The sequence below is a fragment of the Nycticebus coucang genome, chromosome 3 (assembly GCF_027406575.1).
Source record: "Nycticebus coucang isolate mNycCou1 chromosome 3, mNycCou1.pri, whole genome shotgun sequence".
In the NCBI taxonomy this organism is placed as follows: Eukaryota; Metazoa; Chordata; class Mammalia; order Primates; family Lorisidae; genus Nycticebus; species Nycticebus coucang.
The window spans coordinates 158,076,210-158,088,371 of NC_069782.1; the positions used below are offsets into that span (position 1 = coordinate 158,076,210).

At 40.3% G+C, this 12,162-nt stretch overlaps 2 protein-coding genes across 6 annotated transcripts in view; one reads left to right on the plus strand and one right to left on the minus strand.

Moving 5' to 3' along the window:
• GLRX3 (glutaredoxin 3) overlaps positions 1-12,162 on the plus strand; it is a 162,007-nt gene that overhangs the window by 92,848 nt on the left and 56,997 nt on the right. The window lies entirely within an intron of this gene.
• The window catches only part of C3H10orf143 (chromosome 3 C10orf143 homolog), a 30,780-nt gene that overhangs the window by 13,370 nt on the left and 5,248 nt on the right, over positions 1-12,162 (minus strand). The window contains exons 2-3 of one of the 4 annotated variants that reach the window (XM_053584317.1): positions 3,486-3,527; positions 2,938-3,021 (exon numbers count right to left, since the gene is read on the minus strand). The exons of 2 other annotated variants lie outside the window; for them this stretch is intronic. In XM_053584317.1, the coding sequence (XP_053440292.1) occupies positions 2,938-3,021; positions 3,486-3,527 (126 nt within the window). The remainder of the gene's footprint in view (positions 1-2,937; positions 3,022-3,485; positions 3,528-12,162) is intronic. One more of the 4 variants, XM_053584319.1, reaches the window with a different exon arrangement.

Genomic DNA, 12,162 nt, shown 5'->3' on the forward strand with positions numbered 1-12,162 from the left:
TGTTCTCCAGGTAAATGCTTACGGTTTTTTTTGTTTTTTTGTTTTTTGAGACAGTCTTACTATGTTGCCCTAGGTAGGGTGCCATGGTGTTATAGCTCACAGCAACCTCAAACTCTTGGGCTCAGGGGATTCTCTTGCCTCAGCCTCCCTATTAGCTGGGACTACAGGCACCCACCACAACACCTGGCTATTTTTTGTTGTTGTTTAGCAGGCCTGGGCGAGGTTTGAACCCACCAGCCCTGGTGCATGTGCCCGGCATCCTAATCACTGAGCTACGGGCACCAAGCCAATGCTTATGGTTTTTAAGGCAGGATTCTTTCCTGTTCTTCAGTTTGGATAGGGGAAACCAAGGCTCAGAGAGTGTAAAGGGCAGCAAGTGAATGACCAAGCCGAAATTCAAGGACAGGTCTCTCTGCCTCCTGAGAGCTCTCCCGCAAGTTCACTTCACTAGGCCCATCTCCCAAACTCTAAGCCTTGGTGATTCCTCATCTCCAAGGCTCTCCCTCACATTGCCCCACAGCCCTTGGAGAAGGCATTTTAAAACTCAAAAGACCTGAGTTCAAGTTCTAACTCCACTACTTAGTACCTGTGTACTTAGGGCGAGTTGGCTCTGAGACTCAGGTTCTCAGCTGTAAATGGGGAGGAGTGTACTCAAGTGAAGACTGAATGAGATGACCCATGGAAAGTGCTTGTCATGGTGCTTGGAGTGTGATAAGTGCTCAGTGGGTGTCCCCATTGATGACTGTTACAGCATGAACCATTCTGCCCTGTGTTGATCACCCTCACTGTCTGTCTGGGAGGGTGCTGAGGCTCCATCCTCTGCATGGGCCCTGTCCTGACCCCAGGAGGACCTCAGCAGACCCGATGCCAGCCCCAGCTTTTCTTTCAGCTCTCTCAGGTCTCAGCCTCAATAGCCTGACCATCTTCTCTTTCTGCAAGACCCCGGAGCTACGGACTCCCAGCCACCTACTGATACTGAACTTGGCTCTTGCAGACAGCGGGACCAGCCTGAATACCCTCATCGCAGCCACATCCAGCCTCCTTCGGTACCAGCTTGTTTTCCTGTCCACAGGCTCCAGGGCCCTGCCGGGGCCTGACCTCTGGGCATTGGGCAGCCAGGCCTGAGGCATCCCACCTATAGAAAACTGACCAAGGAGAGAGGGTGGGCAGGCTGTACTATGCTAAATCCAAATTCCAGATTATCCTACAGCCAATTTCTGGAAGGCAGGGTTTACTCAAATCTGCCCAGAGAGATGGCAGAAGCTATAAGCAGGTGGCCTGGATCTGAGACCTGGCTCTATCATTTCTAGTTCTGGGATTCTTCTATAAATTGGATATTATTACTTAATTCCTACGGGTGGGTAAAAGTATTGACTTTTTCCTATTTGTAAATAATTTAAAACAAGGCTTGGTACCCAGGACACCCTGAATGAGTGTCTGTGAGAGCAAACAAGATTTGGATTGGGGTCTATGGTCTCCATGTACTCAAACTAGCATCTTCCAGTGTGGCATCAGAAGGTATTTATAAGACTATTTTCTTAAGCTGAAAAAAAAAAAAAAAAAAAAGAGCCTACAGCACAGTCACAACAACTGATCACATTAATTAAACATTAATAATTTCCATAACCTTATACATATACAACTATTATGTACTTTTAATAATTAAAAATAGAAAATTAAAGATATTTTCCATAAGGTTGAAATGTAAACCATACTTTCTCATGGGAATAAAAATATCAAGTATTAATAACAAAAAAACAGAAAAGCACTTCTACTGGAAACTTAGGAGTCATTACTATTATCTTAGATGAAAGAGGAAATAGGAACTGAAAGCATAGAATTAAAAAAATAACTAATAATAATTAGTTAAAATAATTTTTTTAAATAATTAAAAAAATAATAATGAAAACACTACATGTTGGAATCTATGGAATATATTTAAAGCAGTAATCACAGAAAAATTCCTTGACACTTTTATCAGTAAAAAATAAAAGAATAATTCCTAACTCATAAAAACTAAAGACAGAATAAGGAAGTAAATCAGCAGAAAACTCAGGAAAGGAAATAATAAAGGAAAAAGCTAAAATTAATGAGGATTAATGAGGTAGAGAATAGAGAAACAGAAACATTTATCTGATGCATAAATCTAAATCCTATTTTGGAGGAAAAAAATAAGAAAATAGACAAATCATTAGCGAAGTTAGTCAAGGAAAGGGAAGAATGAGAGCAAATACAGAAAACAAGTGATGATGTGGGGGAGACGCCCAATGAGAGGGAAGATGTCTCTAAAATCCCAAGGGAAGGCTTTGCAGAGCTCTATGCAAAGGAACTTGAACACGCAGCTGAAATGGATAACTTCCTAAGGAAATTTGGATTACCAAAACTGACCCCATTCGAGTTAGAAAGCTTAAACTGATGATTTCCCAGAAGAAACACAAAGAGTCATTAAGCAACTGCCCCGCAAGAAACACCAGGACCAGATGGTTTCACAGGGAAATTGCATCAGACCTTCAAAGACCAGACAGAGCTCTATCTAAATCACTCCAGAGCCCTGGGAAGGAAGGAAGACTTCCAAGTCCTTTTGTGAAGTAAATTTAACACTGAGAAACCAGAGGGAACAAGCAACAGCAACTGTAGAAGAGCATCACTCCTGAGTGTCGACGTAGAAATATTAAATAAAATACTAGGGACAGACTCCAACACCACATTAAGAAAGCCATGTACCATTTTTTTTCCAGAAATGACGGGTTGCAATCTAGTAATATCATTCATCATATTAATAGACCTAAAGAAAAAATGTGATCAACTCCATAGATTCCAGAAAATCCTTTGACAAAATTTAAAACCTATTTACGATAAAAGCTAAAGGAAATAGAAAGTAAGGGTTATATTCTTAAACATGATACAGTACACGTGCCATAATCATAAAGCCGGTACCTTATTAAATGAGCAAAGACCAGCAGCATTTCCAGCAAGATCAGGAATGAGGTGAAGGTGCCCAGCGTCTCCACTCTGTCCACACTGTACAAGGTGTCACCCAATTTAATGAGACAAGAGACATCAGTCAGATGCACAGGGGTGAAGTAGCAAGACTACTTCCATTTGCAGATGATATCAAATGATGAAACTAATTCAAACAATAAACGAATTCACTGACATAAAATGAACATACAAAGATGAATAGTTTTAAAATGCAGTTAGAGAAAACACTATTTAAAATAACTATAGCAAAGATTAAACATCTAGGATTAGGGTTAGGAATAAATTTAACAAGGAACGTATAAAACCTATACAAGGAGAATGGAAGACATTCCTAAAAGACATTACAGTAGATATGAGCAAATGAAAAGACATCCCCTTTCTTGGATAGGATAATTCAACATTACAAAGATGACAGTTCTTCCTGAGTTAATTTATAAATTCAATATAACTTCAGTAAAAATCCCAATAAACCATTTTATAGAGTTATACAAGTTGATACTAACAGTCAAATTGAAAAACAAATATGTGAGAACAGTCAGGAAACTCTGAAAGGAAAAAAAAGGAATGGATGTTAAAATATACCATCATTAAACAGGGCGGTACTGGTGCATAAAAAGATAAATAGACCAATGAGATAGAATTAGGAGTCCAGAAATAAGCCCAAACCTATATGAAAGCTGACACCTCAAATTACTGGGATAAAGCTGGTCTTCTTACTCCTTGATGCTGGGACAAATGGGCAGCCACAGGAAAAAAGAAAAACCTACATCTGTATTTCTCACTATGTGTTAAACACAGCAAACGGGTCAGCAATGTAAATACAAAGATCTAATTACAAAGAGCTATAACATTCCTAGGAGAAAACATGAGTGAATTCCTCTCTAACCTTGGTTGGTGTAGGGAAAGATTTTCTAACTACGATTCAAAATCCAGAGGCAATAAAACCAAGTTTGATAATTGACCACAAGACCAAAATCAAAATATCACTGACAATTTGGAAGAAAATATTTGCAACATATGATGGAGGAAAAGGGCTAATAACTCTAAGATATGAGACATTCATGAAAATTGAGGAACAAAAATCTGAGAGAAAATTGGGGAAAGTACAATTTATTATATTGTAGCTTTATTAAAAATCTTTTAAAATGGCCCTCAAACATATGAAAAAATGTTCAAACTCACTCTCATTCAGAGAAATGTAAATTAGGACAATAGATATAGGCAAAAATTTAAAAACGTAATGTAGTCTCTGCTGGTGAAGCTGCAGGAAAAGGCATCTCCTAAATTGCTGATGGGAGAATCCACAGGGAGACTTAGCAACCACTAACAGAGCCCTGTGTTTTAACCCAGCAACTACACCTCGAAGTATCGACCTTAAAGAAACACCTCCAACAATGAACAAAGAAATATCTGCACAAAGATATTCAAAACTGCAATATGTTAGAAGCAATCAAATGCCCTGATACTGGAGTGGCTGCATAAACCACTGTGCAGCTGAGCCAGAGAGAGCCACGCAGCTGTGAGAAGGGAGAGGAGGTTTCCAGGGACTGGTCTGACTCCCAGAATACATTGTTAAGTGACAAAAACAAAAGGAAAAAGAAAATCTATAATATGTATCCTTTGTGTACAAAAAAGGACATAAGGAGATATATGTGCCCCTGCTCATGTGTGCAAAGGAGATATAGGAAGGGCACGTCAGAATCGGAGAGACCGCTTCCCAGGGAGAGTGGGTGGGACAGGGGCACAGTGTAGATAAGAGGGCACGTAAAAACAAGAGAAAATTTTACATTAATCACGATGTCGGGGGAGGGGACCCAAATGGAATACAAACATTAATAAATGAAGCTAACTACACCATAAATGAATAATCTAGCCACAGTGATGAAAAGAACTTTGGAAAATACCATTTGGAGTAGAAACCCTAAGGCTAAAGACAAAGAACTCTGCTGTAATCCAGCTAGTAAATCTGTTTCTTATACAGCAGCAATTTTGAAACTACTTTACTGGCATTGAATAAATAAGCAAACATACTGTAAATAAGAAGAGACAAGTTTTTCACTGTTGAAGAAATAAGCTATAAATAAATAAAGGGGAAGGGCTACACTGAACCCAGTGGTACAGGACTGGATTGGAAGTATTAGTACAAATTCATAGTTTTAATACATATCCAGAGCTATAGAAATATAGATGTGTGTATGCAATGTGTGATACACACACGTGCACATCAAGTTCCCCAGCTGTGTCTGCTAGGGTTTACTGACTTGTCATCTTCTTTTCCTTCTTTTAATTTAACTGCAGGCTTTCCTTTAGAATAATTAAATTTGATTTCCATGCTGTATTCTAGCACATCCAAATATATTCAATCCTTATTCTACCACATATTACAGTGATTATATTAACCATCTTTGTAATTTCTGCAAATAATGCAGCTGTGTGTATCTTCACCTAAGTCAGATGAAAGTTTGAAGAAGATAAGACCAAGGCACTAAACCTTTGGGTATTCAGGATCTGCTCAACCTTTAAAAGGAACTGTTAATATAGTAAAGTTGATTAGCTTTCAACGTTCAATAATCTGGGCTAACAGGGAAAAGTAGAAATATTAAGTAGTCCCCACATCATTTTATACATTTCAATTTCCCCCTATCATTAACATCACAGTTGGCTAAAAACAATAATAATATGCCCGTTGCTGCTGTCTCACTAACACTGGACTTAGGAAAAAGGAAAGCAAAGAGGCTTGGATACGTATGAACTAGAACCTATGCTTTCTGGATGAAACTGAAAATACTCTGGAACTATATTCTAAATCACTTCTGAATCCTTAAATGACACTTGGTACATTAAGGCCAGCAGACTTGGGATGATGAGCTGACACTCTCCAGGTGGCTGAAGGTTCAGTGTGCCCACATCCCTGTGGCAGGAGAAAGGGTAAGCCACGTTCTGAACCCAGGGAGGCAGAGGCCTGGTCCCCTCAAGGGGATTGAGGCTTATGTGCTTGGGGCCCTCAGCCAGCAGAGTAGATCATTCATATTTTCTGTTATGTTCTACAGATTATTGGGAGCTGACCACACACGCTATTGATCTGTGCACTCACTTGGGAAATAGTCCAGTTTTATAGACTGCCTCTGCAGTGGTCCAGGCATCAACTCTGGGACTGCCTGTGCTAAAAGGCTCATTCTCTTACTCTCTTCTAGAGATGATCTGTCAGCCTTCATGCAGACAGATGAAGACTTACCACAAAACTAAAAAGACACTTGCACCATATAAACAAAATTGAAATCGTGAGCATACACAATGACCCCATTACATAACAGTAACTGAAGTAGATCAAGTGACCAGTACCCTCACCAGACAGCAGCTAAAATAGAAGCAACTTCATGAAATAAATAAATGAAAATGTAAAATGTGTATGGTATACCTCAGTGAGAGAATCAAACAAAACTGGTGGGGGTCTCAGAAAGACCTCCCACCTACCACAGGAGCCAAGACCCCCTTTACTGATATGGGCTTTCTCTCTTAATGAAGTAATGGTCCCCACCCAGCTTAATGAGTGAAGAGCCTGGGAAAGGATTAATGACAACGATTTGTCAGAAATGAGATTCAAAGTGTTGGTTTCCATGCTGGAGAGATCCATCCCTTGTAGAAACCAGCCTGTGGATCTCTCCCCCGCCCCTAGGAATGTATGGCTGGGCCAGAGAATAGGGAGCTCAGTGGGCAGAGCCCAGAGCCAGCCCCGCCATCTGGCTCTGGAAAGCCAGCTCTCCACTCCGCACTTGGGAGTGTGGAGACCAAAGAAACAGACACGCACATCTGAACTCTGCAACACAGAAGCACTGCTGACTTGCCTCAGTCAGCAGAGTAAGAAAACCACATTTTTAAACATCAGATACCCTGGATTAAGCATATATACGATATACATTAACACGAATTGGCATATGAATTAAGTAAATATACTATAAATTAGAACACCAATGGAAATCATTAGAACTTGGTAATGCAATCAATGGTAAATCCAGAGGAAAATATACTTTATGTAAAATAAATCCAAAATAAAATAATTTGGGCTGTTTGGTGGCTCACGCCTATAATCCTAGCACTCTGGGAGGCCAAGGTGGGTGGATAGCCTGAGCTCACAGTCCATGACCAGCCTGAGCCAGAGTGAGATCTCATCTCTAAAAATAGCTGGATGTTGTGGCAGGCTCCTATAGCTACTTGGGAGGCTGAGGCAAGAGAATCGCCTAAGCCCAAGAGCTGGAGGTTGTTGTGAGCTGTGACACCATAGCACTCTACCAAGGGTGACAAAGTGAGACTCTGTCTCCAAAAATAAATAAAATAAAATAACTCTAAACCTAAACAACATGGTCTTGATAACTGCCAGGGAGAAATCTAACAATGAAGGGTAATCATGTGATGGGGTTTCCCCCAAATGAATGGCAATTTTTCCTAAATAAAATGATGCTTTCAGAATACCAACAATTTTATGCATGCACTAACCTTCCTTTTATTTCTTTTCATTATTTATTTGTATTTCTGATTAATATGAGGGTACAAGTGATTAGGTTACAATGTTTGCATTTGTTAGGTGAGGTTCCTGTTGAAGTTGTGCCCCTCACCCTAGGTGTGCTATATACCCTTACATTGTGTCCATCAGGTGAGAGCTCACCAATCCCCTTTTCATTTAAACACACATAAACCTTCACATGTCAATTAACCAAAAGGTCATTCCTGAATACTGACTATGTGCCTTGCTCAGTCCTGGGCACTTGGTAGGTAATTAAAGCAGATAGGCCAGGCGTGGTTCTCTCAGGGTCATTGCTGGACATAAGACAGCCTGAAAGAAGTGACACAGCCATGGCAGCAACCTCTTGGCTGGCCCTAACCTCATTTGACTGTCCTGTGTCATAAAGAAAGCTACCAAAAATGAGAAATGACTGAGGCTGTGTGTAGCTGTCAAGGTGAACATCTATATTAGGCTGTAACCAAAGACCATTTATTATTGATCAATTTCCTTTATCTAGATGGAGGATGGCAGTATCTAATTGAATGAGCAGAACAGTATAACACAGCTCAATAGATTGTTTCTAAAATAAAAAAAAATGAGTGAGAATTAAATACTTTGTTCCTTGAGGACTGGGTTACAATTACTTACAATGAAAACAAGTGACCAAAGAAAAGAAATTCAGGGGTTTTGTAAGGGGTTTGCATCATCAGCTAGTGTTCATTAGTTTCTGACTCAGCAGATGACCCTCAAAATCTGGATCCATAGAGGGAAACAAGCAAATTTAACTCTGAATTGTCTTTCTTTATAAGTTAGACCCCTTCAGGCTACTTGAACAGAGTTAAAGCCATCAATATGTTTAAGTGGTTCTGCTGACAAGGACTAAGAGGTTGCCTGGATAATTTTCCAGGTAGGTCTAAGAGTTGTCCAGAGAGCAGAGTAGATATAAAATATCCTCAGCTCCTTATTTGGGGGTCAGCTGTTCGTAATACTAAGAACTGGTGGAAATGCAGATTGGAACTTTACCATTTACCCACATCTAAGGTTCCACAGTTGCATCAAAAACATTCTAGATAGAAAATCAAAATTACTTGCCCTTTTTAACTTGTGCACCTTTGGACTGAAGGCAGGGCTCCATGTGGATATAAATGAAAAGAAAAACAGTCTGCCATCAGAGTGCACACAGCCTGCTGTCTGACCTACCGGAGACTCTACAGAGCAGAGATTGAGGCACAGCCAACAAAACCACACTGACAGTTGACATGCTGAACTCTGCACAGAAAATCTACACTGCTGCTGGTTTTAGTTAGAAATGAAGTTGCTGATGCATCTAATTGTAATTTCTTCCATAATAATCTTTAAAATATTCTAAACTAAAACATTTAAGATTTCTCCAATGAGAACATTTTTTAAATTACAAAGCATGTAGGATTAACATTCTTAAACTTTCAGAGGAACCCCTCAAATGTTATTGGGTATATGGGGGTGTTTCTTTTGAACTCTGAATCAAACTGTATTATGCAATTTTCTCTTTGGGTCAAAATGAAGCAGAAGGATTTATCCTCCTCCATGGCATGACCAAACATGGACAAAACAAGAGAAACAATGAATTATCAGACCCTGCTCAACAAGTAACAAGCAGAAGCGATCCTAAAACACAGACACGGAGATGGCCGGCAAGCTCTGCCGCTGCCCCACCTCGCTGCCGCCAGGGGCTCCGGGCAGTGGCACAGGGAGGCAGAGCTCGGGCAGCCTGGTGGACCCCCAGTTGAGAACACATGGCTGAGCAGAGGGATGCTTAGGTGACCAGAGCTGACAGGAAAGTCTCCTAAAGAAAAGGCAGCAGCTGGAGAGAGAAACATGAAGAGGTGCTGTGTTTAGCTGAATACTGATCAGCGTATATATGTGAGGAAATTCCCAAGGCAGGGGAAGAACCACCTGAAAGAGTTAGAGGTATCTGGTGCTCACACATGGCTACAAATATTGCCTGACCTTACCAGCAAACTAGAAAATCTCAAGATTCTTAAAGCATAAGGTAGAAAACACAGAAGGCTCCTGCCTGAGAAGTAGGAATAATTAGCCCTAGACAGGGACCTACTGCAGTTGCCCCAAATAAAGCAAGACCCAAAGGGCTCAAACTGTTTCCAAGTAACTTATCTGTGTCCCAGGACAAAGCTCAAGCATATGTATAGGAATCTGAAAACATCCAGGACCTGATATGGTAAAATTTACAATGTCTGACATCCAATCAAAAACTATTATACTGGGCGGCGCCTGTGGCTCAGTGGGCAGGGCACCAGCCCCATATACCGAGGGTGACGGGTTCGAATCTGGCCCTGGCCAAACTGCAACTAAAAAATAGCTGGCAATTATGGAGGGCGCCTGTAGTCCCAGCTACTTGGGAGGCTGAGGCAAGAGAATTGCCTAAGCCCAAGGGTTGGAGGTTGCTGTGAGCTGTTGACGCCATGGCACTATACTGAGGGCGACACAGTGAGGCTCTGTCTCTAGAAACAAACAAACAAACTATTACACTAGGCCAGCAAAACACATAACCCATAATGAGGAGACCAACCCATCAAAACTGGCCGAAAACTGATACAGATGTTACAGTTAGCAGAGGAAGATATTAAAAGTTATAACTTTTATAATGCTCAAAATATTAAACAGAGACATAGAAGTACCAGAGAAGATACAAATAAAATGATATCAAATACATAACATAATGTCTGAGATAAAAATGCAGTGGATGTAATTAATAGCAGATCAGACACGCAGAAGAAAAGATTAATTAACCTGAAGCACAGCATTAGAAACTATCAGAAATGAAACATGGAAAGAAAAGAGGTTTTTACAAATGGGCATAGCATTAGGAGACTTTGGGACAGCTTCAAGGCCCTTAACAGATATGTAAGTGGAACTACAAAAGGAGAGAGGTGGGAAAAAAAATATCTAAAGATGCAATGGGTGCCCCAAATCTGATAAAACTATAAACCTACAGATCCAAGAATCTCAATAACCCAGCACAAAATTATGAAGAACACTGTACCAAAGCACACGATGAGCAAACTGCTCAAAGCCACCGATAAAAGGAAAACTTCAAAAGCAGCCAGAGACAAAAACCACGCTATGTACTGAGGAAAGACAGGGCGATTGCACATTTCTCCTTGGAACACTTGTAGCAACACACCAGGCATCTTTATATTGCCGAAAGAAAAAAAAAATCTATCAATTTAGAATTCCATATACAAGGGAAATAGCTTTAAAAAGTTAGAGGGTAAAGGGTGGCACCTGTGGCTCAAAGAAATAGGGCGCCAGCCCCATATGCCGGAGGTGGTGGGTTCAAACCCAGCCCCGGCCAGAAACTGCAAAAAAAAAAAAGTTAGAGGGTAAAATACTTGGTCAGATATATAGGGTGTCCTGAATGTTGCCATACTTAGGGAAAATGGGAAATTGTAACTACATGTACCTTTATTTACAAAATACTCATTACAAAGTTTTACAAAATAGGCTCAACATGTTGGCACCTCTTTACACACACATACACACGTGTGTGTGGCACTTCTGTCTCGCATTCTTGGCAAACACATTCCAAGATACCTGTTGTTATAATTTTGCCTATTTATGGTGACTTTTGAGACATCCTACATAAAAATTGAAAAAATTAGCTGGGTATAGTGGCTCACACCTGTAATCCTAGCACTTTGGGTGGCTGACACAGGACGATGGCTTGAGCCCGGGAGTCGGAGGCTGCAGTGAGTGAGCTATGATCACACCACTGTACTCTACCCTGGACAACAGGGCAAGACCCTATCTCAGAAAAAAAAAAAAAGTAAAAAACTTTATCACCAACAACCTGTCCTGTAAGAAATGTTAAAGGAATTCCTTCAGGCAGAAAAACAAATTGATACTGGATGGAAACACAGAACCACACAAAAGAAGGAACTGCACGGAGAATTGCGACCACATCACTATGCGGGTAAATCTGCTTTCTTGTTACTAACCCCTCATTAAAAGAAGATTGACAGTTTTGGGAGGCTGAGGCAAGAGAATCGCCTAAGCCTAGGAGTTGGAGGTTGCTGTGAGCTGTGACGCCACAGCACTCTACTGAGGGCGAGTGACAACGTAAGACTCTGTCTCTACAAAAAAAAAAAAAGAAGAAGAAGAAGATTGACAGTTTAAACAGAAACAGTATAGGACTGTAATAGCACAACAGTTTAGAAGTGAGAAAGGGAAGGTTCTCTGTATGTAATGGCCTATCACCTAAACATAGATTGTTAAAGTTCAAGACTCGGAATCGCAAAGCAAATAGGGTACAGTTAATGAGCCAACAAAGAAATGCCATAATATCTTAAAATATCCCATTAAACCAAAGTGAGACAGTCTCTCCAAAGGGAGAAAAAGCAGAAAAAGTAAACAGAAACCACATAGGACAAATAGAAAACAAAAAGCAAGATGACAGATTTTTATTCTATTATCTATAGTTGCATTAAATAACTAAATATCCCAATGAAAAGGCAGAGATAATCAGGCTGAATTAAAAAGATTAAGACTCGATTATAATCCATCTACAAGAAACTCACTCACTCTATCCATCCATCCATCTATTGACAGACAGTCTGACTCTGTCACCCTGGGTAGAGTACTGTGGTATAATATCCATCTATCTATCTATCTATCTATCT